This window comes from Magnolia sinica, chromosome 17 (genome assembly GCF_029962835.1).
Source record: "Magnolia sinica isolate HGM2019 chromosome 17, MsV1, whole genome shotgun sequence".
In the NCBI taxonomy this organism is placed as follows: Eukaryota; Viridiplantae; Streptophyta; class Magnoliopsida; order Magnoliales; family Magnoliaceae; genus Magnolia; species Magnolia sinica.
In genome coordinates this window covers 1,861,841-1,884,421 of record NC_080589.1, presented here as the reverse complement: position 1 = coordinate 1,884,421, position 22,581 = coordinate 1,861,841, and the positions used below count along the sequence as shown (strand labels likewise).

Below are 22,581 nucleotides of genomic sequence, written 5' to 3'. Positions count from 1 at the left end.
TGAGTGCAAAGGTAGAAGGGAGCTTGACTGCAAGACCCACCCGTCGAGCAGGGACGAAAGTCCGCCGGTGCCGAGTGGAAGGGCCGTGAAATATGGGATCAGTAAATGGAAAACTACTAATATTTCATCTTGTGAGTTTGTCAATATTGTACCGAATCAGTTTATGATTTTGCAGTGTTTCAGATGGTGTAGCACACACTATGTTCTTGGCTAATTCAAGCTAAGATAATGCATACCTTGGAAGAATTACTTTTGCCAATTTCCCCAACTCTCATGGAATCCCAGCAACATTTTATTTTATTATTATTATTTCTCTTCAGGGGAAGTTGGGGAATCCAACAAAATTTTCAAATCCCCTTTAATGCCACATGGGACACCCAATCATCAATCAAGATAGCTCATTCAACAGTACTATTGGGAGCAAGCCATGGTGCATGAATAATGCTGATGAGATGATCCTAAACACTTGAATGGGGCTGATTTTTTTACAACCATCTATGACCATCTATTGTTTACAAGCTATATATCACATGGTTAGACTAATTAAACTAAATTGCTATACTTTGAAATCAGAAGCAATACAGTGGGATCTGTTTAGTAGATGTCTCAAAATGATGATTGGACCTATTTTTGTTCATTTGCTCATTTTCCATGCTATTGATGGGAGGACGCAGATTGCGTACTGAGTTATCCACTCCGTCCATCCATTTTAACAGATAATTTGAGGGCTCTAGACCAAAAATGAAGTTTATCTAAATCTCAAGTGTACCTCACCACAGGAAACAATGTGAATTGAAATTCTACCGTTGAAGATTTCTTGGGGGCCACAGAAGTTTTGGATCAATCTCTTATTTGTGTTTTCCCTTCATCCATATCTGTGTGATCTTATGAACACGTTGGATGACAAATAAATATCACTGTGGGCCCTACCAAGGTTGCAACTGTGGAAGTCATTATTCCCACTGTTTCCTGTGGTGTGGTCCACTTGAGATTTGGGCATGCTTCAATTTTGGGCTGAACCACTAAAATGATCTGAAAAAACGGATGGACGGCGTGGATAACCCACATACATTCACGGTAGGCCCAACTGAGTTACTGTAAGATAAAAGCTTACTGAATAACTTAGTAGGCAATCCGATTTTTTGATGGGATGCTTAGGATCACCTGATTGACACGATTTTTGTACCATGGCATACTCCTAATAGTATGTATTCTATATCCACACCGTCCATCCATTTTTCAAAAAGTGGTGATTGACCATTACCAGTTACATATGTTTTGGATCAAGCTAATATATATATATATATATATATATATATATATATATATATATATATATATATATATATATATATATATATTTCCTTTTTCATTTTTTCCCTTCATCCAGGTTACGTGACCTTATTAACAGGTTGGATGGGAAATAAACATTACAGAAACATTAGGCGGGGCATAGGAAAATTTTAATGGTAGAGCATTCAATGACCACTGTTTCCTTTAGTATGGTCCACTTGAGATTTCGATCTTCTTCATTTTCTGGCTCATGCCCTAAAATGATATGGAAAAACGTATGGACGGCGTGGATATAGAATACATAAGTCAAGGTGGGCCCCACGGTAAGGCCAGAGCCGCACCTAATCCTCTTTCGGTCCATTAGGGCTAAAGCCAGCGCCAAAGCATTCTCAGTTCGTTGGCAGGGCTTCCGTGTTCGTAACAGTGTAAGTCGCAGTTCACTCACGGCGCACTGTAGACGAATCCCAACATAAAAATCGCCCCTCTTCATTTCCCACCATTTCAGTCTCTGCTTCGAGAATAAAAGGCAGCAAAAATGAAAATTTCTCAGCTTCTGTGGAGAAATCTCCTCCAAAAACCTAAACGATTCGAATCCCTCTCACGTTATTCGTATCCGATCTCTCTCTCGCCTTCTCCAATCCCGAAACCCTCTTTCTTTGCCCTTCGATCCTTCTCCACTGGTAAGATTTCGATTTTCTCGGATCCCGATTCGTTCCTTTTCTCTCTAATCTTTTCGAAATCTGCATTTTTGTTTTTGTTTTTTATTTTTTTTGAAAAAATGGGTGTGTGCATCAAAATCACCGGGTGTAAAAATCACTTCCCAGTAAACGCACGGCTCACTTACGTGCATGATTCCGTACATGTGGGGTCCTGTTTCAGTTATCCGTACCGTTTATCTGATAGGCCATCCTAAAACGCTCCCGCATTGGAGTACTTCAACACTTTGATCATTGAGCTGTTTTCCTTCGACCATGTTTTTATTGAAAGGTTAGGATCTTTAATGCAAACCTCAAGAGGGGAAGCAAATAGATCAATAAAAGAAGAAGGAGATTGCGGAAAAAGACCCAACAATCCTCCAGGTGAATGCTAGAGATCACTAATGCAAGACTATGAACAAGCTCAACAGTCCTCTAATCATACAATCAATGGATTCTGCACTGCAAGCTATTCATAGTGGGAACGATGATTGAATGGCTGAGATAACTGGTGGTGGGACCTTAACGTGGACTTCTTGTTAACTACAAATTCGTTCACTGAAGTTCCCTCCTGCCTTCTCATTTTTACCCCGAGCGAGTGTTCGTAATTTAGGCAATGTATGTGAATGATTTCGTTTTTGTTCCTAAAAATTTCTGGATAATTTTCTTGGAATGAGGGGTGTAATTGTAATATATAGCTAGAGAAAAATATCATTTGTCTATAGATTTCATCTGATAATTGAGAAAAATAGATGTAATGTTTGTTTTCAATTTCTAGAATTTGTGTTTTGGGGAGGAATTGATATTGTTATTATTTCGGTTCTTGATTGTTTTTTTCGACTATTGGAACTTGAAAGGGTAAAGAAACTGATAAAACATAAACTGAGGAAGAACAAAAATAGATCGGTTATTTCTCACCCAATTTTATTATTATTATTAATTTTTTTTTTTTTTGTTTCCAAGAAACAGCAGCATACACTGACACAGATGCCTGCACACACTAACACTACGACTGAGGTTGATAATTTTTTGTTAATGAAAAAACTAGGCTCTGCTGCTTCAAATTATCATTGAATCTCGGCAATGTCTACCATTGAAGAAATCATGGCCATTTTTGTCTGTCTAAAATAATTGCGTTATTTTTTTATTTTTTTCAATTTTTTTGGAACATTGGTGTTGCGGTTTCTATATTCAGGCTCTCCACCCTATTTTTTGGAGTATATCTTGTTTCCATTCTCATTTCTCCCCATTTGGTCATGCTCTTCTTGAGCTAGAAGTGGATCATCAACTGTCAACTGACCTCATGAAGATCATGGAACAAAGACTGTCAGGAATTGAACACCAGAGTGCTTATCTTCAAGAACTGCTTAATCAGGTAATAAGACTTCTGTATTTCTTTTATTGGCCTTAGATTAATTTCTCAAAACTAAAAAGTGCTTAACCCCAGAGAACTTGAGGGAAAAAAACTCATCTTAAGTGCAACTATTTTGGCAATCAGACCTTCCTCTAGTTTTAATCTTTTCATTTTGTTTTCTTTTTCAATCATTTCTTGTGGTTGATTTTGAAGAAATAGCATAGAACAGAGCCCCACTATGACATCTGTTGCATGTATGCATGCATTATCGTGTTTGTTTGTCTTTTATTCATATTTCCCGTGAAATTTTTGTTGTCTCTAGAAAACTCTGTTTCACAAGATTTTATTTTTTTCCTGTTACTTTCTGTGTTATTATGACCTGCTGGCCTCCAGATGATTGCTACTTCCTTCACTCCTTTAACTGTTTTTTTTCCCCTCCAAAAGTTATATTTCCTTTTTAAGTTTTTCCAATCCTTGTAAAAACAGAACCAGCTAATTATATGTTGTGTTTTTTCAAATTTGTGATGTTTATTGAAGACAGCCAGAAGCCACTGCAGCCGAGTATTCAAAGGCCAATAAGGAGCTTAGGAAACTCAGGAGTTCTATGGACCTAATAAAGGATTTGAGGGCCAAACAGAAGGTATGTACTGAGCATCTGTCGTTGCATCTCTTTCAGTACTGAACTTGTTAGCGAATTCAGGTAAACACTATTGTGTTGAAAAATTCTTTTAGGTACATAAATTTGATAGTTTAGGAGAAATTGATTTTTTTTTCATTGATTGGAAGGTTTCTGCTACACTAGCAAAAATAAAAATAAAAAAAATTGCTGGAAATTTGGTGAACCGAAACCCCTGCCACATTCAAGGCATATCACGACTGATCTTGATTCTTGTGCAAGTACTTTTCAATTGATGAATTTTCATTCAAAAATATCTTTGGAACTGCTATTTTATTTCTGAACCTAGTTGAGTCTAAAAATAAAATAAAATATTGGCAATGGGTTGCATTGAGGAAAGAAAGAGATAAAGAGATTACAGCAACAGTCTCTGTGAAGCTAAGATGTTCCATCTAGCCAATGCATCAGCTCCAGGATTTCCTTCACAACATGTGTGAGAAAACATAATAGTAAGAGATACATACATTTCCTTGATCTCGTCAACCCAATTTGTGAACCTCCATGGATAACTCCCTCAAGATGAATTGGCTGTGCTATGACTGACGAGGAGCATGACAATTTTTTTCTTCTATATGCATCTCAAATTTATTAAGAATGTCAAAAGGGGATAATATTTATTCAGGCAATGGATAAGAATCTCAAAAATACAAATATTTGCTTTCAACTCAACCCCATCTTTAGATAGAGCATCTGGCAAGGATGATCTTGACACGTACAGCACATCTTTAACCCCAATCCACAAACCCCTTATTTTCACATCATTGGAATCCGTCTCTCCTATTGGTCTGGATGAATTAGCCCTGCAAACATTCGTCTTGTTATGGATGATGCCTCCTACTCCGGGACCTGGGTTGCCAAACAAAATTCTATTGAAATTCAACTTGAGCATTCCACCCAAAGGTGACTTCAAAACTAGTTGCAAATCTAGTATGAAGAATTCAGATTTCATATCATAGGAATAAATGGTGGATTCAGAACGTGTTTGAAGTTAATATTTGGTCCTCCTTCACAAGCTACCACTACTCGTCATGATGTTATGTTTGTCTTTTTCTGCAGCTAAGCGCCACAGCTAATGCATTTCCTTTATTGCAGGTGATTGATGGGCTGAAAGCACTGATGACAGAATGCCGAGATGATAAAGACATGTGTGATATGGCAGCTGAGGAGTTGGCTGAAGCCTTAGAAGAGGAGAAAAGATTGCAGCTACTCCTGCTTAAGTCATTGCTTCCAAAGGATGATGCTGATGACAGGGACTGCATTTTGGAGGTGAGAGCAGGTAAAAATTATATCGAAAAATAGCACATCTTAAATGAAAGTTGCATCTTATGTCTATTTTATTTTCCTCTCTCCCTCTCTCAAAACTAAAGAGTTTCTCCAGCACTCACCTCTGCAAATAATTGTTGATGATAATTTGAGGCAGGGACTGGAGGCGAAGAGGCATCTTTGTTTGCAATGGATATATTCAAAATGTATGCTACCTTTCTTGGTTGCCAGTGCTATTGCTAGTTTTTCAATTGTAGCCGTCAATTTCTTAATTGAAATCTGTTTCTTTTCATTTCATTTTATTTGTACCAGGTACGAGAAGTACTCACATAAGAAGGGATGGAAGTTTGACATTGTAGATATAATGGAGTCTGATCTTAAAGGATTCAAGGTTTGGCTTCTCTCTTGCATCTAACACATACCAACAGCTTCTAGTATTATTCACACAGTCACAATTGCAAAAACTACATAATTATTTTGTTAAGCTTTGGCACATCAGTCTCCATAGTTTACACTTTGTATCCTTCACAGTGAAAAATGCATGCTGGTATGGAATTTTAAGCTTCATGGTGCTTTGCCATCATCATCATCTTGCCTCGTCCCAGCTATTTTGTGGTGGCATATTCTCATGCTTAGTAGTTTGGCCATCATCATTGCCTCATCCCAGCTATTTGGGGTTGGCTTATTCTCATGCTTAGTAGTTAGGCAAAGTTTGATGATTGGCTGCCTACCTGACATCAACCCCCTTTTACACGCAATGGGGATTGGTAGGTGCAAATGCTACCAACAAGTGCAACTGCAACCACTCAGAATTTCTTCAATCCAGGCATGTTAGTATGCAGACGGCTTTTTCAAAAGAGCCTTTGACGTGGCCTTTTGGACTTTGAACAATAATACACTGCTTGCTGCATAAACATATCATGTCAGTTCAGTTTACAAGATGGCATCGATTACTGGAGGACGACGACATAACCTCTTATTGATTTCTTTATTGGAAACTAGCAAATTAAGAGCAGCGGCATTCCAGTTGTATGGATCGTCCAGCCCATGAAGCTTCCTTGATCTTGTTTGTGGTTTTGTGTGAGTGATGAAAATCATTAACTGGGTGTCATTGGATGCCATAATGTAACTCTTGACGGCGACTTATCTCTTACAGGAAGCTAGTGGAGCAATTTCAGGACCCGGTGTATATGGGAAACTTAAATTTGAGAGTGGCATTCATAGAGTGCAGGTGTCTCCTACAATACTGCTATAGACGTTATTGGCTATGAGCATTTTCTAGAGTCATCAATACCAATCAAATATTATTGAATGTTTCTTAATTGGCAGCGAGTTCCCATGACAGAGAAATCTGGACGTGTGCATACCAGCGCGGTGTCTGTTGCCATCCTCCCTCAGGCTGATGAGGTTATTAGCGTGTTTTTTCATTCGTTTGCTTTGGGTACTTCAAGAAATTTCTAGTTGCATTGCCTTTTCATTCCCTGCTGAACAAGAGTCCCACTCCTATCAAAACAACTCAAAACAAGAGTCCCAAGCATCGCGAAACTAAAACTCAACGAGGAATATGAAAATGATTTGTTGTGCGTTTTACTACCTACATGCAATTTCAAGACGACTCGGTGTGATGTAGAGTTTTGTTTTTGTGCCTTCTGCAGGTCGACGTCCAGTTGCGTAACGAGGACCTGAAAATTGATACATATAGATCCGGTGGGTCAGGAGGTCAGCATGCAAATACCACAAACAGTGCTGTTAGAATTACTCACATTCCAACAGGGTTGACAGTGTCCATACAAGATGAACGATCACAGCATATGGTATGAAATAATTGACCGACGCTTATCTTCTTATTGATTAGGTTCCCAGGATGATACTAGACAAATAAATGGCCATTTTGGTAACAGTCTGGTTTGTTAAATATTGTTTCCCCAACCCATCATGGTTCTGGGACCAACCACTGTAACATTTCGGCGGGCAATCCAGTTTTAGAAAAGCATGGCTCCAACATCCTCTGTGGGCCCAGCATGATGTGTTGACAACATCTGCTCCAACTGTCATGGATGCCCTCCCTCACATGTTTGGTCATGTGCCAAAGTCATGCCACTCCATGACCAATGTGGGCCACACCATAGGGAACACTTGAGAGCACGTCATCCCCCTCCCAACTGTTCTTGCTCATGTGGCCCACCTAAGTAATGGATTCACATGATTTTTGGGCCCATGGTGGCATGAGGGATGGCGTGCCTGATGGTCGGTGTGGGTCATGGGTATCATTAACACTTCATGGTGGGGGCCACACAACCCATTTGCACTGTTAGTTTAGTGAAAATGTTCTATGAGTAGAATACTGCCATACCGAAAGTAGAAAGAAAAGGTACATGCAGAAAGAAAGAAGATGTGGAAATCAGTATATGCAGAAAGAAACAAGGTGTGGAAATCAGTATTTAGTTTTTGCATAGCACTGTATATGCAGAAAGAAACAGGGTGTGGAAATCAGTTCATGTATTTAGTTTTTGCATTGCACTGTATATGCAGAAAGAAACAAGGTGTGGAAATCAGTTCATGTATTTAGTTTTTGCATAGCACCAGTCCCCCCCACCCCCACTCACTCCTATTTCTGGGCCCTCTTACAGAACAAGGCCAAAGCACTAAAAGTGCTATGCGCGAGGTTATATGAAATGGAAAGGTCAAGACTTCAGATGAACCGATCCAAACTCCGTTCGGAGCAGGTATAGTTGAACACTTGAAAGCAATTGTTTCAGTTCCTGTTTCCAAGATTGAGTTTCTGATATTTGAATGAATAGATTGGCAGTGGCGACAGGTCCGAACGCATCCGCACGTACAATTTTCCACAGGGGCGTGTGACCGATCATCGGGTCGGAATCACTCATCATTCTATAGATGATGTGATGCAGGGGGAAAGCTTGGATGTCTTCATCGATGCTCTTCTTTTACAGCAAGAGATGGATGCAGTTGCATCATTCAGCCCCTTGTAGAGAGATCTTCACTTGGTAGCTGGAGTGGGCCAGTGGATTTTGTATCACTTATTCCCGAAATGCCCCTGACCATTGGATCACATTAATTGTAGCATTGTAGCTAAGCTAGGGGTAGATTATATTTATACGCGTTAATCCTTAAATCCCCTTCACTGGGTTTACTGGAATTCTATGTTTTCAAGTTTACGATTCTCTAGGACTTGCATGATCATTGCAGAATACGCATGTCCTTGATATGATGGGTGGCCAACCTAGATGAACCTTTCCCCAAATGATTTCCGGATGGGGTGATACTAGCCATCCAATCTTTGACATTTAGGGGGCATTTGGATCTTAAGTTGCTTAAGATAAGCTACTTATTCCACAAGTAGCTTATCTTAGTTTCTACTTAATAAGATGATAAGTATGTTTGGCAAACAACATACTTATCAGCTTCTCCTCTCTTCTGTTTCTCTCGATGCCTCTTCAGCAACTTATGAAAAGTAGAAAAGCTTTTTAAAAAAAATTTAACTGAAGTGATTATGTACTTTTAAGTAAAAAAGTTACTTATAACTAATCATAAACCAAACCTACTTATTTGAAATAAGTCACTTATCTACTGCTTTAAGTAGAAAAAGTAACTTATCTGGTGGTATCCAAACCGGCCCTTGGTCAGTTAGATATGGACCATTGCTGTATTTCTTGTCCCTCAAATGTCTACTTGCGGATTGTCCTGTTGAAGATTTTGGGGCATGTTCCATCTGCTTTAGTCCTACGTATCAGCAGTCTGGAACAGATGGTGGGCCCCACTTGTACAAACTGAAGACCTGAGGATACATTTTCTAAGGATGAAGGATCATATATTGCCTCTTTCCCAGATCTCTGCATCCATGAGCTTACCCATTTGCAGTTCTTATTAACAAGGAAGCAGATTGCGTCCTGCCCTTGCCTGGATGAGCTTGGTCGGGGCAGGGGCCGTGGGGGGCCTACCGTGATGTATTAGTTTTATCTATGCAGGCCATCCATTTTTCCAGATCAGTGATGTATGAGTTTTATCTATGATGGCCGTCCATTTTTGCAGATCAGTGATGTATGATTTTTATCTATGCTGGCCATCCATTTTTGCAGATCATTTTATGGTATGTGCCCAAAAATGACCACACACTGGGGGACTGATTGCCCACCAAAAACTTATTGGGAGCAGAAGTTTTGGTCATGCTGATATTTGTGTTTTCCCTTCAATCAGGTCTCTCTGACCTCATGAACAGGTTGGATGGCAAATAACATCGCGGTGGCCCCTAGGAATGTTTCAACGGTAGGCATCATTATCACTGCCTCATTTTTAGGCTCACATTCTAAAATGATCTGGAGAAATGGGTGGACGGCATGGATAAAGCCCATAAATGCCCATTAGCTTACTCAAAGAGTCAAGACTAATTGAAATGGATACGATTATGCCCTGTCCGAAGTATTTATACGAATAATTCCCAATGTTGTCCAAACCACTAGATTTTTGTCTTCACACTTCTTCCATTGGGCTAAACCAGGAAAAAACAAGGCAGGGTTTTCCATGGGCCAGACAAACCCATTAGCCTTTCTAGGCCTTAGTATGTTTAGAGCCCAGATTCGACTGCACTCTACACGTTTAATGTGGTAATGGGCTAATGAATCCACTGGTAATTTTCAGCCTCAAGGCCTGACAAAATAACAAAATATTCACTTCTTATTTTTTGAGAAATTGTTACCTAAATTTCATTTGAATTTGAACAAGCTGTTGATGTGGCTGCTCTCTATTCTTTTATTATTGCTGCTGCTAATCATGATAATTGCTACTAGTAATATTCTTTTGAGATTTGTTCAACCAAACATCCTTAGTAATACTAGCTTGATCTTCCCTCTATATACCCTACTCAAAGAAAGAAATTCTAACAATGAATGGGATCATCTAAGTAAGAGAACTTACTTGCCACGTCAGCATGCATTTTCACTCATCATATCATAAGTAAGAGAATGCATGATAATGCACTCAATAACAAGGAGCAATTTCCTTTTTAAGGGCGTTTCCTGTGCCTAAGTCCTTGCGTGAGAGCTTATCCACCACTCTTATGTGATTGTATTATCCAAACCTGTCCAGTAGAGTCAACATGGGATATTGCAAAAATCTTATGGACAGGTTGGATGCGGTGGGCCCCACGCGTCATGCTTGTAAGAGGCTTGTTCTACAAATACAAGTGGGACCTAACAAACCAATGCTCCAGATCACTGGAACATGGGCCCCACTCATAAATTAAAATTAAAATTAAATTTAAAAAAAAAAAAAAAAAACTGACCACCGAGGCACTGGGCCCCACAATGACATAATTCACCAGTTGAGAAACGGTAGGCATAAAGAGAGGGTCATGGCGTCTCATCAACTCCCCCAAACAATCACAGTAACTTATCATCTCCACCTTATGGTCTCCCCACATTGGTAACGTAGGCATTCAATCTCTATCCCTTTATATCTGACCACACCAGACTTCTCTCTCCATCTCCCTCTCCCTCTCTCATACCATGGAATTCTCCAAGCTCTTCCTCTACTCGATACTATCATGGGTCCTTCTGTCGTCGGATGCAGTAGCACGACCTATGCCTTACGAGCCCAATCTAGCAGCTCGGCTGGAAGTGGGCAGCGTGGAGTGCTGGGACTCACTGGTGGAATTGCAAGCTTGCACCACCGAGGTCATCCTCTTCTTCCTCAACGGTGAGACTTCCCTGGGCCCTGGCTGCTGCCGGGCTATAAGAATAATTGAGCACCAGTGCTGGCCCACCATGCTCAGCTCCCTGGGTTTCACTGCCGAGGAATGCGACATACTCAGAGGCTACTGCAACGCTTCTGTTTCTCTCCCTCCGCCATCCCTGCCTACTCAAGGTCCGGGTATCGTGCCAGACTCAGATTGCCATCCTGGCGCTGCGCCTCAGAAGAATCTGTGATGCTGGATATGTAGGCAATAGGCACTACTTTTTCATATATATATATATATATGCAAGTCAATGATTTTGCTATTTTGGGTCACATGGACCATCTGCATAATGCAAAATATGGCACCTGCGTGCATCGTTTACTTCCTAATACTTCTTGTTTAGGCTGCGTTTGGTTGTGCCACATTTCACAGAATATCAATATTTGGTGCAACCAAACACACCCTTAAATTTTATTACGGCCCCAAAATTCAATTACCACAAGAAATTCCAATTATTCACACACACATAAACAGAGAGAGAGAGAGAGAGAGAGAGAGAGAGAGAGAGAGAGAGAGAGGAAAGTGGACATGAATACAGATTGAGAAAATAAAATAAAATAAACAGATGATGGGTTTGGCGGGTCTTAATGAATATTCTCCCAATCAAGTTTCCATCGTCCAAGCCAACTACATATGTCAGCACAGTGAGGTGGACTCTGCATTCCCACAGATTCTCTAGAAATGTACCTAGGCATCAATATCATTGATCGCTTAGCCCCACATGCACTGCTCTCTAGCCCAATGCTTACACATCACGCACTCCAACCTGGCATGTGTAAAACATGCCTGAGGCGCTTATGATCGTAAGCAAGAATGAACAGGTGTGCCACACTTTTCTGAATGTTCCCCATATAGAAGATTTTTATATTGTCGATTTCACCACTCATATGTCATGCCACACACATGCCAGGTTGGCACATGTGCAGCCTTTGAAGGTGTGTGTGGGGATGGCTGAACTCCCAAGTCCATAAAGATCTTTCTGTCTTAGGCGAACTGAAACCAGAGATTCCGACACCATAACTCGGGCTGAAATCAGGATGTTTAGAAGATAGTGCTATTACCTCAGCAGAAGAATTCAGTCTGAATGCCAAACTAAGAGAGACAGCTCCCAGTGCCAAACAAAACTCAACCGCAGCAACCTTCCTATCCAACCACTCCATACCTTTGCTTGGCTAAACAGAACATCTTGGTAAAAAAAGGTGCAACCAATGCATCTTCTGAAGATTCCTGTTGGTGCACTTCGGAGATGGTCCCAGCATGGACACCTAAGAGGGACAATTCAGAATACCCAGTGCGGCTGCAGAAAGCTGACAGCAAATATCGCCCTGTTAAGTGGGTTTGCAGATCCGATCGCTTGGGAGACACTTGTATTCTGAAGTGGACTTACCCAATATTGGAACCAACTTGGTGAGTTCTTGTGAAGTTTCTCAACCAAAAAAGTTGAAGAGGTGACCTGATTCCCAGAGACGTCTATTGAAACTGGCAATTTCCTTCTTCTTCCAAAGAGAAACGGCAACTGCTCCAAAGAGACTTGATTGAAAAACCCCCTCAACTCTCTGCTAGAGAGCCACCATCCTCCACCTTGATCCACACAAAAAATCTACCATCTGTCTCGACCCAATGACATTTCCGCCTACCACAGACAACCCAGCAGCAGAACTAATGTGAAATGTGCTTTTGACAACCATACCTTTGTTCTGTTCCTCATGCTTTCATAAACTAGTTCCAGATAAGTCCTGCAGCAATAGCTAGAATCCAAATCGAAATGAACTTGTTAGACAACAATATTAGCTTTTTATCTGTCATCACAAACACTAGAAGGCAAAAGCACTATTATTGGTTTGCAGACCCAACCAACATAACATACTCAAGCTGACCATCATCATCATCATCCAGCTGAACACAATGGGTTTGTTTTTTAGATTACTGAGCACAATAACCACATCAAATAGAGACCAATAACTGCATAGGTTAGGAGTAAGTTGGTTCATGTTGAAGGCTCTAGAAGGGCAAGGGGAAGACTCAAAAGGACGTGGGTGGAGGTAACAAGTAAAGATTTGTTGACCTATGGTCTGAGGACATAGAATGCCAATTTCGCTCTAACTTTGTATGTATATTCACATGTACGTGGGCAAGTAGACACAAAGGCACCTTCTTTTTTTTTTTTCTTTTTTCTTTTTTGAAGGATAACACAATGGGACCTTCAAAGAAAAAGGAAAGACAGGCGAATAATGGGTCTTGTTGGATCTTTACTTGTACCTATCAATGAAACTATATACGAATTACTTCATCAATAGAAGTAGAAATATTCAACACATCAAACATAAACAAAGACACACTTCTTTAAAGAGTTAATAACATTGCAGTAAACAAAGAAGCCTCAGTGCAAGAATACTACCACAGAGTATAGAGTTATCTGGTGACCTATGTAACATAGGTGTGATCTGAAGGGCAGTGAAGTTTCAGCCATGGTAGAATCTCTTGACTCTATACTCTTGATGTATCCCTAGGGAAGGGAGGATAGAAGAACCTTCTGAGTAAAATTAATGGCTTGGGAGCTTTCTGGGATAATTTCGAAAGAGGCTATGGGCTTTTGCAAGTTATGGCATACAGCAGTCCCATTTAAGGTGAAGGCTTTTGTTTGGGTGGCTTGCGCAATGTGCTGAAAAAGCAAGGAGTCGGTAGACCAACTTCTTTTCTCATGTCTGGTTGATGGTCTATAATCCTCCCAAAATTTGGGGTTCATTGGCTGATTCCACTTAAAGGCATGTCAGCTGCTAGTATTCTATGGTGTTGGGATCTACAGGTAGGATGATTTGGAAGAGGCATGCCTCACCACCTTTTTGGTGATCTGGCTGGAAAGAAACAGTAGGATGTTTAGAGGAAGATCCACACAGGCTAAAGATCTAGCAGGAAAGATAAACCGGCTCTTGCAGTTATGGAGTAAGAAAGTTAGTCCAGTGTGGAGCTGAAAATAATCTTGCAGGCCCTGGTCTCTTTCGAGTGGAGTAAAGTGTTGCGGTGGAATCCTAAAATTGATTGGGCTCTTGCTGCTTGGAAGCCTCTGCCAGTCAGCCACTTCAAAATTAATTTGATGGCTGCTCGTTTGGTGCTTCACAGGTTATGGGTGAATCGTATGAGACCATAATGGTTGCAAACCCCCTAAGCAACCAAGCTAATGGCGGCTTAGAACTTTGTGCCTGCAGTGATAGAGAGGGATCCAGAATGGAGGGTCCTACACCTAAATCACTACGTGTGTATGTAAGAGGGCAGCATCTTCAGCCATTGCCTTCATCCTAACTCCTGCCTTTTTCCTTATATTTAATAGTAGTGCACGAGGGAATTTTTGCTTGACTTATGAAAACTAACACAAATTTGTGGGTTTCTTAGTATTCCCTGGAAGCTAGCCACCTAATAGAAGAAGCTCATGATCTGTGAAGAGGCAAGCAGGCGGCCTTCTCCCAAGTGAGTCAAGAAGCAAATGAGCTAGTTGATGTTCTCACCAAATTGGGGGCATCTAGATCTCTCCAATGGTCTCTATGTACTAATCTTGTTTGAGATTTTGTATTTGTCCGCTGTTGCGAGTTGCTAGCCCTTTTGTATGACCAGCTTTGTTGTTGAATTTCTAATTTTCTTTCTGAACCCACCCAAAAAATTAATGGAGAAGGGCAATATGGGGCAATTTATTGTAAAACCTCATGGATTGTTGGACCCGTTCAGTCGATTAGCATATTGAAGGAGTAGATGAAGCAGAATACAGTATATGCCCCAGTGGACTAAAGATCTTTGCAAATCATTGCTTGTTGGCTCTTCATTGAAGGTAGCCTCTCAATGCAATTGCATGGGCTGATGGGCATATTAAATAGGAGTCTGAGTTCATGGCAATTAGCATTTACCATTGATGAGACTTTGAATTGTCAATTAGCTTATAGGTATAGGCCTCCTTTAGTCATATCCTGCAAGAAGCTAACAAATGGGCAGCATCCTCGCAAAGGAATGTCTGGACTGGCTTTATGTACTGGGCAAACTCAACTGTGCATACTTATCTAAGACTAAAATGCTAAAACGGAAAATTGGTAAGTTAAAAAAACTTGACATAGAAAACTGAGATAAAAACAGTATGGTAAAGGAACATCTCTTTCTATTAAAGAAAACAATGAGCCCCAAGTATCACATTCAACTCCATTACAAAAGGATGAAATACATACAACATGCTCTCAACAATCACTGCATGATTTTCAGATATGGGTAAGGGAAGAAAATGAGATGTACCAAGAAATTGGACTAGACCCACAAACGCAACTCATGAAATCAAACTTGCCATATTTGGTGAACCAGTGAACACGACTCCGGAGTTGGCCTTGGATACTGATGCTTCTGCAATGCCAGCACAAATACAACTCAGCCAGACCATGACTAGTATGGAAAACTTGTATGAATTTAAATAAGTCTATAGTGATGCATTGTTGTCCTACAAGGCTACAAGCAACGAAACAGCCATTACACTCCAACTATAAGCACATACACAAACTATCATAGTAAGTAAAAGAAAGAAAGAAAGAAAGGCTTCGTTTCTTGAAAAACACTATTTGGGTGAGTTCATATGTATGCAATCCTGAATTGTGATTTGGGAAGATTCAATGCTTTTTCAAATTGGTCTTAAAATGTTTGCTATTTGAGGCAGCATACTTTTCCAATATAAAAGAAAAACAAAAACAAAAAAAAAAAAAAACAGACTTCCAACCCAAATCATGAGCAGCGGCATTTCTGGTAGAATCAGAAATATTGCTGGTGCTGATTTGGATTGAAGTACTCGACTCAACTAATATTGAAAGTTAACCAAGACAGGCCATTTGATATTCACCTTGGTTTGACTGGGGTAGCTGGGGAGGACCCATCTCTGAATTCGTGAACCGTTTTAATTTTCCTTCCTCTTCTGTAACATGACTACTTCCAGAATGCAGCTGCCTGGAGGTAGATGGACCTGAAAAGCCCTGATTCTTCATCTTTTCCTCTTTTAACACATGGTTATGAAGTTGCTGATGCCCGGACGCCAGAGCAGGTGGCCCTTTCAAGTTATCCTTTTCCTCAAGAGAGAGACCGTTCGTCGACGGTCTCTGCACAGCAATTGGTGTATGAAACCCAACCAATTTTTCCTTCCCTACCGATCCGACATTATTCAAGGATGCCGAAAACCCACCTGACTTGTTGCTTTGGATCCGCTTCTGTGCTGCCACGGCAGCAGCAACAGCACTATTTGATTTTGATTTCTTCTTCTGTTCTACCGCTGGAACTGGAGCTGAAATCCCCTTCAATCTCTTCTCCTTCTCCTTCGAGGCAATCAGAGCAGCTCTCTCAAGCGCTTCCCTCGCTCTCTTCCTCGCAACCGCAGCTTCCCTAACCTTCCTCTCCACGTCCATTCTAGCTACAGCCACCGCCCTACACATCGATGCCGCGGCAATCCGGGCAGCCGCAAGGAGCACCTGCGAAGACTTCAGATCGATCGACAGTCGCCCGATAGCCGGGCCTCCATCCGCAGCTCCCGAGGCGCCAATTTTGAAGAACGTGGAGCTAGGGTTTGAGCAGCTAGGGCAGACGTAAGAAGAATCCGGGGCCTCCGTTGGGACGCACGCCGAGTGGGAGATCGAGGTGCATTTCGAGCATCTGACCGAACCCGACGGTGGGGATGAATCAAAGACATCGAGGCAGGTGGGGCAGAAAGACGCCGGATGGAATTTGAGGACACAGGACGCGCAGAGGCGGTGGTAGACGCCGCGGTGCCGGACGTTGTGGAGGAGGCGTGGGGCCGAGGAGTCGTTGCAGGCGGTGCATCCGGTGGTGGGCCCGTTGCGATTCATCGTCGCGGAGGCGGCATCGATGTGCGGTCGAGATCAATCGAGAATCCCTTGAAACCCTAAAAACCCTATAAACTAGGGTTTTCCTCCGTCTTTGTGAGAATTCAAGGCTAGGGTTTATACAGAGAGAAGGTAAGTTAGGGGAGAGGGGCAGGACATGGGTGGCATTTTTAGGGTTTTTGAAGGGATTTTCGGTATTTTAGAGGGAGAGGGAGAGAATACACGGGAAATCGGTGTATGCTCTCTGAAGAGAGACAGAGAGGCTGCCGTACAAGGAACTAGCACTGGTGGATGCGCAATGCGCACCCATAACTGGCTAGGCTAGGCCGGAGGTACGGGAAATAGCATTTTGTTTGATACACTGCAGGACTACAAATTTATACATGGTCACGCAGAGATATTGATAACATAGCATGCATTTATCCCAATCCAAACCGTCCAATAGTTAAGTCTCATTGCATATGAGGTGTGAAATAATTAAAATAAACATATTATGATAAAATGTTACTCATATCCATAAACTTTAGGGATAAGCATTTTCAACGTTTGGATTGATCTGAATATATGCCACGTGTATGGTTTCTGCAATCGTACGTATGCATTTTAGTACTCTGTCCTAGTATCAGTGTTTTCTGAAGGGACAGCTTGACAAGGCAAGTGGTGAGGAAGTATACAATGCTCCAGCGTATTAGAAGCTAATTTTTTATTGGCTCCTAACTGTACAAGTTGGCCCACCCACCTTTCACAGATCGGTTCATGCATCAAAAAAATCTCATTGATTTTTGGACCGTTGTCTGGATCAACTCATTTGCAGGCCGTCCATTAGTTTAAACTGATTTCATACGTGATCCGTCTATAATGGGTTACCGATGAACGGTCAGGATCACTAAAAAGTGCTCCCCTCCATACAGCTGGCGGCCTACCGCAACAAGTTAGGTGGCCCAACGTTGTGTTCATGTGAATCCATCATGTCCATCCGTTTTGCCGGAATGAGTCCAAAACTCTATCCAAAATTCAAGTGCGCCAGACCAGAGGATACACTTATGATTATATAATCACTTTTATGCATAAAAGTACAAGATGAGGTTATTAGTCTTGAGCATAGCATTTTTCATATATATATATATATATATATATATATATATATATATATATATATATATAGGTTAACTTGTTAGTACACCCCACTGTCAGTTCACACTTCAATGTTAGCCTCCCCCACTGGAGATCGATGCCGAGGCCTCAGTGTTGAAATCGAGGTATCTTCCACAGAGTCCACCGCCTGAGCTATGGATTGAATTATTTAGATTTAATTAACTAAATCAGGTTATATTTGGAAGGTATTAAAGGACTAAGATTTAATTAACTAAAACAGCTTTCGCATCTGTACTGAAGTACTTAGATTTAATTAACTAAATCAGCTTTCGTGTCCCGGCTTACTATGAAACGGTACTATGAGGTTAACCTCATGGGAAGTTTCCATGATGTCAAGCTATGTGGGCCCCACTATGATGTGTGTCGCATTAACACCATTAGTCCAATGTACCATTCCATGGTGGGCCATGGGCTTAAAAATTAAGTCAATCCATGACTTGGGTGGGCCACGCCACATATATAATTGAGAAGGGTTACCCTCCCATTAAAACATTTATAATCATTTATTGGGGCCACTGAGATGTAGTTCACAAATCCAGCCCATCCCTTGTGTGTGTCCCACTTGGATGAGGGGTCATAACAAGTTTTCAAATGCATCCAAAACTCAAGTGGGCCTTACCAAGTGCTTTTATATGTTTTAGGCATGTCATCATATGATTTTATATGGTACGGCCCACTTAATATTCGTATACATGGATGATTTTTTGGATATCCTATAACCTAAAGGGGACTCATCAATTGCACAGTATTGATGTTCGACAAATATCAAAGTGGGGCCCACATAACTGACCTTATGGTAAGTTCCTGTGAGGTCGACCTCATATATATATATATATATATATATATATATATATATATATATATATATATATATAGAAATGGTCTCCTAAGCACAAGGTCGTATGGTGCTTAAATGCGAGCTTATATAAGAGCTTTTGGATTACACTCATCGGCTGAGATTCAACAGCTCTCTCAGCGAGAGTTTGCAAAAGGATGACTCACGCGCCAAGATTTTCGCAATCTCACAGGAATTGCATGTTGAGTAGCGAGGCTCTTACTGAAGTGATGTCACCAAGTTCTGTGGGCCACACCATGATGTATGTTTTGTATCTACACCGTTCATCCATTTGGAGAGATCATATTAGGGCATGATCCAAAAAATGAATTAGATCAAAAGCTCTAGAGAACCCCACCACAAAAAACAGTGGGGAGAGTGACGCCCACCGGTAAAAAGTTCTAAGAGCCATGAAAGTTTTCGATCAAGCTAATATTTGTGTTTTCCCTTCTTTCATGTCTGCTTTAACACATGAACATGTGGGATCTCAAATAAACATCATGGTGGACTTTCGGAAGGTTTCAACAGTGGGGGTCACTCTCATCACTATTTTCTGAGTGGGGTCCACCCCATCCTTGGATCTACCTCGTTCTTTGGACCATGCTCTAAAATAAACTCTCCAAATGCATGAACGGTGTTGATACAACACATACATCATGGTGGGGCCCACAGAAGTTGGTGACGTCACTTAAGTAGCCAACCTGTCAGTATCCAATCCGCGTTCTAGCACAGGATGCGGATTCCCTGCTAAAGCCTTTCGCATGAAGTTCCTGCGCAAGGATTCTGGGTGGGGCCCACTGTGATATTTGTGAGAAATCTAACCCGTCCATCTGTTTTTCAAGCTCATTTTAAGACATGAGACCTAAAACGATAACAATCCAAAGCTCAAGTGGCCCATGTTAGATGAAACAGTAGGGAAAGGAATTCTTACCGTTACCCACGTTGATGTTTATATTTCATCCAAACCATTTATAAGGTCATTTTCACCGACGCGAAGTGAAAAAACTAACAAATTAAACCGATACAAAACTTTTGTGGCCATATAAATGTTTCAACGGTGGTCACTAAATCCCCACTGTTTCCTCTCCGAGTTTGGGGCGTGACATTTTTAGTCTATTAGCTCCTATAAGTAGTACTTATGGCAGTTGAAATCTTATTGCGGGAAGACCTATATATAATCTCACATTAAAGCTTTGTGCGGTCTAGCTTTTGTACTTGAATTTGGAACCAAACCCATTTATTGTCAGGTTGGGTTAACCTAACCCAATGCTTTGATTCCTCTTGCTATTAGACTTTTACCATGGTTCAGCAAAATGGGATGGTTGGACCGAGCCCGTTGGTCTCCAAGGCTGTCCTGGACATTGATGAGCTGGGTTGAACTTTTAGCCCATTGGCTGTCCTGGCCGTTGATGAGTAGGGCATTGAATGCCTATCATTAAAAACTTGTTGGGGCCATGGGAGTTTTTGGATTAAGCTGATATTTGTGTTTTCCATTCATCTACATTTTTGTGACCTTATCAAGGTATTAGATGACAAATAAATATTATGTGGGCTCCAACAAGGTTTCAATGGTCGATGTCATTATCTCCACTGTTTTCTCACTATTTTCTGGTGGCGTGGTCCACTTGGAACTTGGATATACTCCAATTTTGGGCTCATGCCCTAAAATAACCTAGAAAAATGGATGGATGTAGTGGATAAAACACAAACATCACGTTGGCTGAGTTTCAAGTTGGACCAAAATGGTGGATAAAACACATTGTTCCATTCATGTCTTAGGCTCTGCTATTTTTGCACCAGTTAAAAATGGTGGCGACTCAACCTCCTCCCATGTGGGCATTGATGTACTGCTTTGCTATCTAGACCATCGAAATTGTGGGTCCTATTACATGTGGAGGATAGCTCTGAAATTGCAATGATCAAGCAATCCTAACCATCCAATTAATGTTTATCAAATGGATGGTTAAAAATAAAATATTGAGTGGTCTGAAATCAAAGGGAAAATCGGATAGCTACTTATCATTGCAAATTCCTGGTTATGCTCCATCCACGGTTGAGTCAGTGATTTAGACCATCTGGATTGCCTTGCAACTATGCCATGTGTACGTTTGACGATTCGCAACCATCTTAAATGGTGCAAAACTAGCATAGGATTATGGCACTAACAAGTTTTCAAGATGACCATACTGTGTAATGAGTTAATTTGGCTTTTGTCACAGACTCAGCACCCAGCACGTGTTTGCCAGACATTGGGGCCCAAATAACCTGTGGTTGCAATGATCGAAACCATTCATGTTGTGAACTCCATGCTATCTGGGCCACCATAAGAAACTTAGGTTGAATGGATGATCATGACCATCACTATAGGTAGATATACTTAGACAATGAAAAGAAGTTTTCCAATGGCTTGCATTAATTCAACTCTAAATGTCAACCGTCATAATCATCACTGAAGCATGGAACATTGTTCAGTGACGATTATAGATAGGTGGTGGGGTCCACAGAGTCCGGACACCTTGTAGATATGTGGTGTGTCCAAGTGGACCATCCTGATTCCCCCCCATGGGATCTTCATGATGTGGCCAACCATTTGCATGGATTAGGTGTCCTGCACGAGTGACAAATTGGCAAGACCTATGAAATGCTTGCAATTAGAATATATATATATATATAAAACAATGGGTGTTCAATCACCGTTGCTTTCCTGTTCCGTGGGTCCTTGAGATTTGGATCTACCTCATTCTTGGGCTCATGCTTCAAAATGATATGAAAAAATAGATGAACGACATAAATAAAACACTTACATCATGATCGGCTCACAAAGCACTATCCAATAGCTACAACTACGAAGACAGTGCCATTGCCATGAGCACGAGGGAATCTCTGCAATTCTCTTGAGATTGCGAAAATCTTGGCACGCGAGTCATCTTTTGTAGACTCTCTCATTGTCACGGCCGCTAAATCTTAGCCAATGAGTGTAATCCAACAACTCTTATAAAAGCTCGCATTTAAGCACCCTGCGGCCTTGTGCGTAGAAGACCGGGACTCTCTCTCTCTCTCTCTCTCTCTCTCTCTCTCTATATATATATATATATATATATATGGGAAATGGTATTATGATGTCAAGTTGTGTGGGTCCCACCGTGATGTGTGTCGAACATCTACCCCATCAATTAGATGCACCATTTCATCGTGAGCCACGAGCTTAAAAATCAAGTCAATACATGACTTGGGTGGGCCACACCACATACAATAGTTGAGAAGGGTTACCCTCCAATTAAAACATTCATAATCATTTATTGGGCCTATCAAGACGTGCTTCACAAATACAGACCATCCATTGTGTGTATCCCACATGGGTGAGGGCTCGTACCAAGTTTCAGCTGTATCCAAAGCTTGAGTGGGCCTTATCAAGTGCTTTTATATATTTAGGCATGTCTTCAAGTGATTTTAAATGGTATGACTCACCTGAGTGCCAATGAATTTTAGGAAATTTCATCAATGATAACTACTCCGAATCCACGGAGCTTCTCTGGACTCATCACAGAGACTTCTCGAATCCACAAGGAAATAAAGTAAGAAAATAGAAATAAATTCTAATAAATTCGAAATTGATTAATTGCTCCATAAAAACGAGTTCACAACCCTTTAAATAGGGGTACCAAGCAATAAGAAAGAAATCAGAAGCAAACTAAAATTA

At 41.0% G+C, this 22,581-nt stretch overlaps 3 protein-coding genes across 9 annotated transcripts; 2 read left to right on the top strand and 1 right to left on the bottom strand.

The window, feature by feature from the left end:
* The first annotated feature begins 1,678 nt into the window (after positions 1-1,678).
* Positions 1,679-8,441, top strand: LOC131230722 (peptide chain release factor 1, mitochondrial). 4 transcript variants are annotated; one of them, XM_058226662.1, is made up of 12 exons: positions 1,679-1,973; positions 2,286-2,372; positions 3,263-3,363; positions 3,884-3,982; positions 5,111-5,294; positions 5,439-5,487; positions 5,594-5,672; positions 6,438-6,512; positions 6,611-6,688; positions 6,937-7,095; positions 7,912-8,007; positions 8,091-8,441. In XM_058226662.1, the coding sequence occupies exons 1-12, from the start codon at positions 1,829-1,831 to the stop codon at positions 8,181-8,183; spliced, it is 1,245 nt and encodes a 414-aa protein (XP_058082645.1). In that variant the 5' UTR covers positions 1,679-1,828; the 3' UTR covers positions 8,184-8,441. The 4 variants fall into 4 exon arrangements, with proteins under 4 accessions (XP_058082645.1, XP_058082643.1, XP_058082644.1 ...); XM_058226660.1 differs by having other exon boundaries at positions 1,683-1,973; positions 8,083-8,441; XM_058226663.1 differs by having other exon boundaries at positions 1,852-1,973; positions 2,281-2,372; positions 8,083-8,441.
* A 1,532-nt stretch (positions 8,442-9,973) lies between these two features.
* On the bottom strand, positions 9,974-17,202 carry LOC131230402 (uncharacterized). Of its 4 annotated transcripts, none has more exons than XR_009164011.1 (4): positions 15,901-17,200; positions 15,309-15,413; positions 12,098-12,784; positions 9,974-11,250 (listed from the first exon to the last, which is right to left on the bottom strand). XR_009164011.1 is itself a non-coding variant. In XM_058226307.1 (3 exons), exons 1-2 carry the CDS (start codon positions 16,892-16,894, stop codon positions 15,340-15,342), a joined length of 1,068 nt encoding a protein of 355 aa, XP_058082290.1. In that variant the 5' UTR covers positions 16,895-17,200; the 3' UTR covers positions 11,576-12,784; positions 15,309-15,339. The 4 variants fall into 4 exon arrangements, 2 of the variants coding, with proteins under 2 accessions (XP_058082290.1, XP_058082291.1); XR_009164010.1 differs by lacking the exon at positions 9,974-11,250 and adding an exon at positions 11,576-11,802; XM_058226307.1 differs by lacking the exon at positions 9,974-11,250 and having other exon boundaries at positions 11,576-12,784.
* On the top strand, positions 10,807-11,226 carry LOC131231735 (egg cell-secreted protein 1.4-like). Its single transcript, XM_058228037.1, has one exon. The coding sequence runs from the start codon at positions 10,807-10,809 to the stop codon at positions 11,224-11,226; it is 420 nt and encodes a 139-aa protein (XP_058084020.1).
* Positions 17,203-22,581: the final 5,379 nt, after the last annotated feature.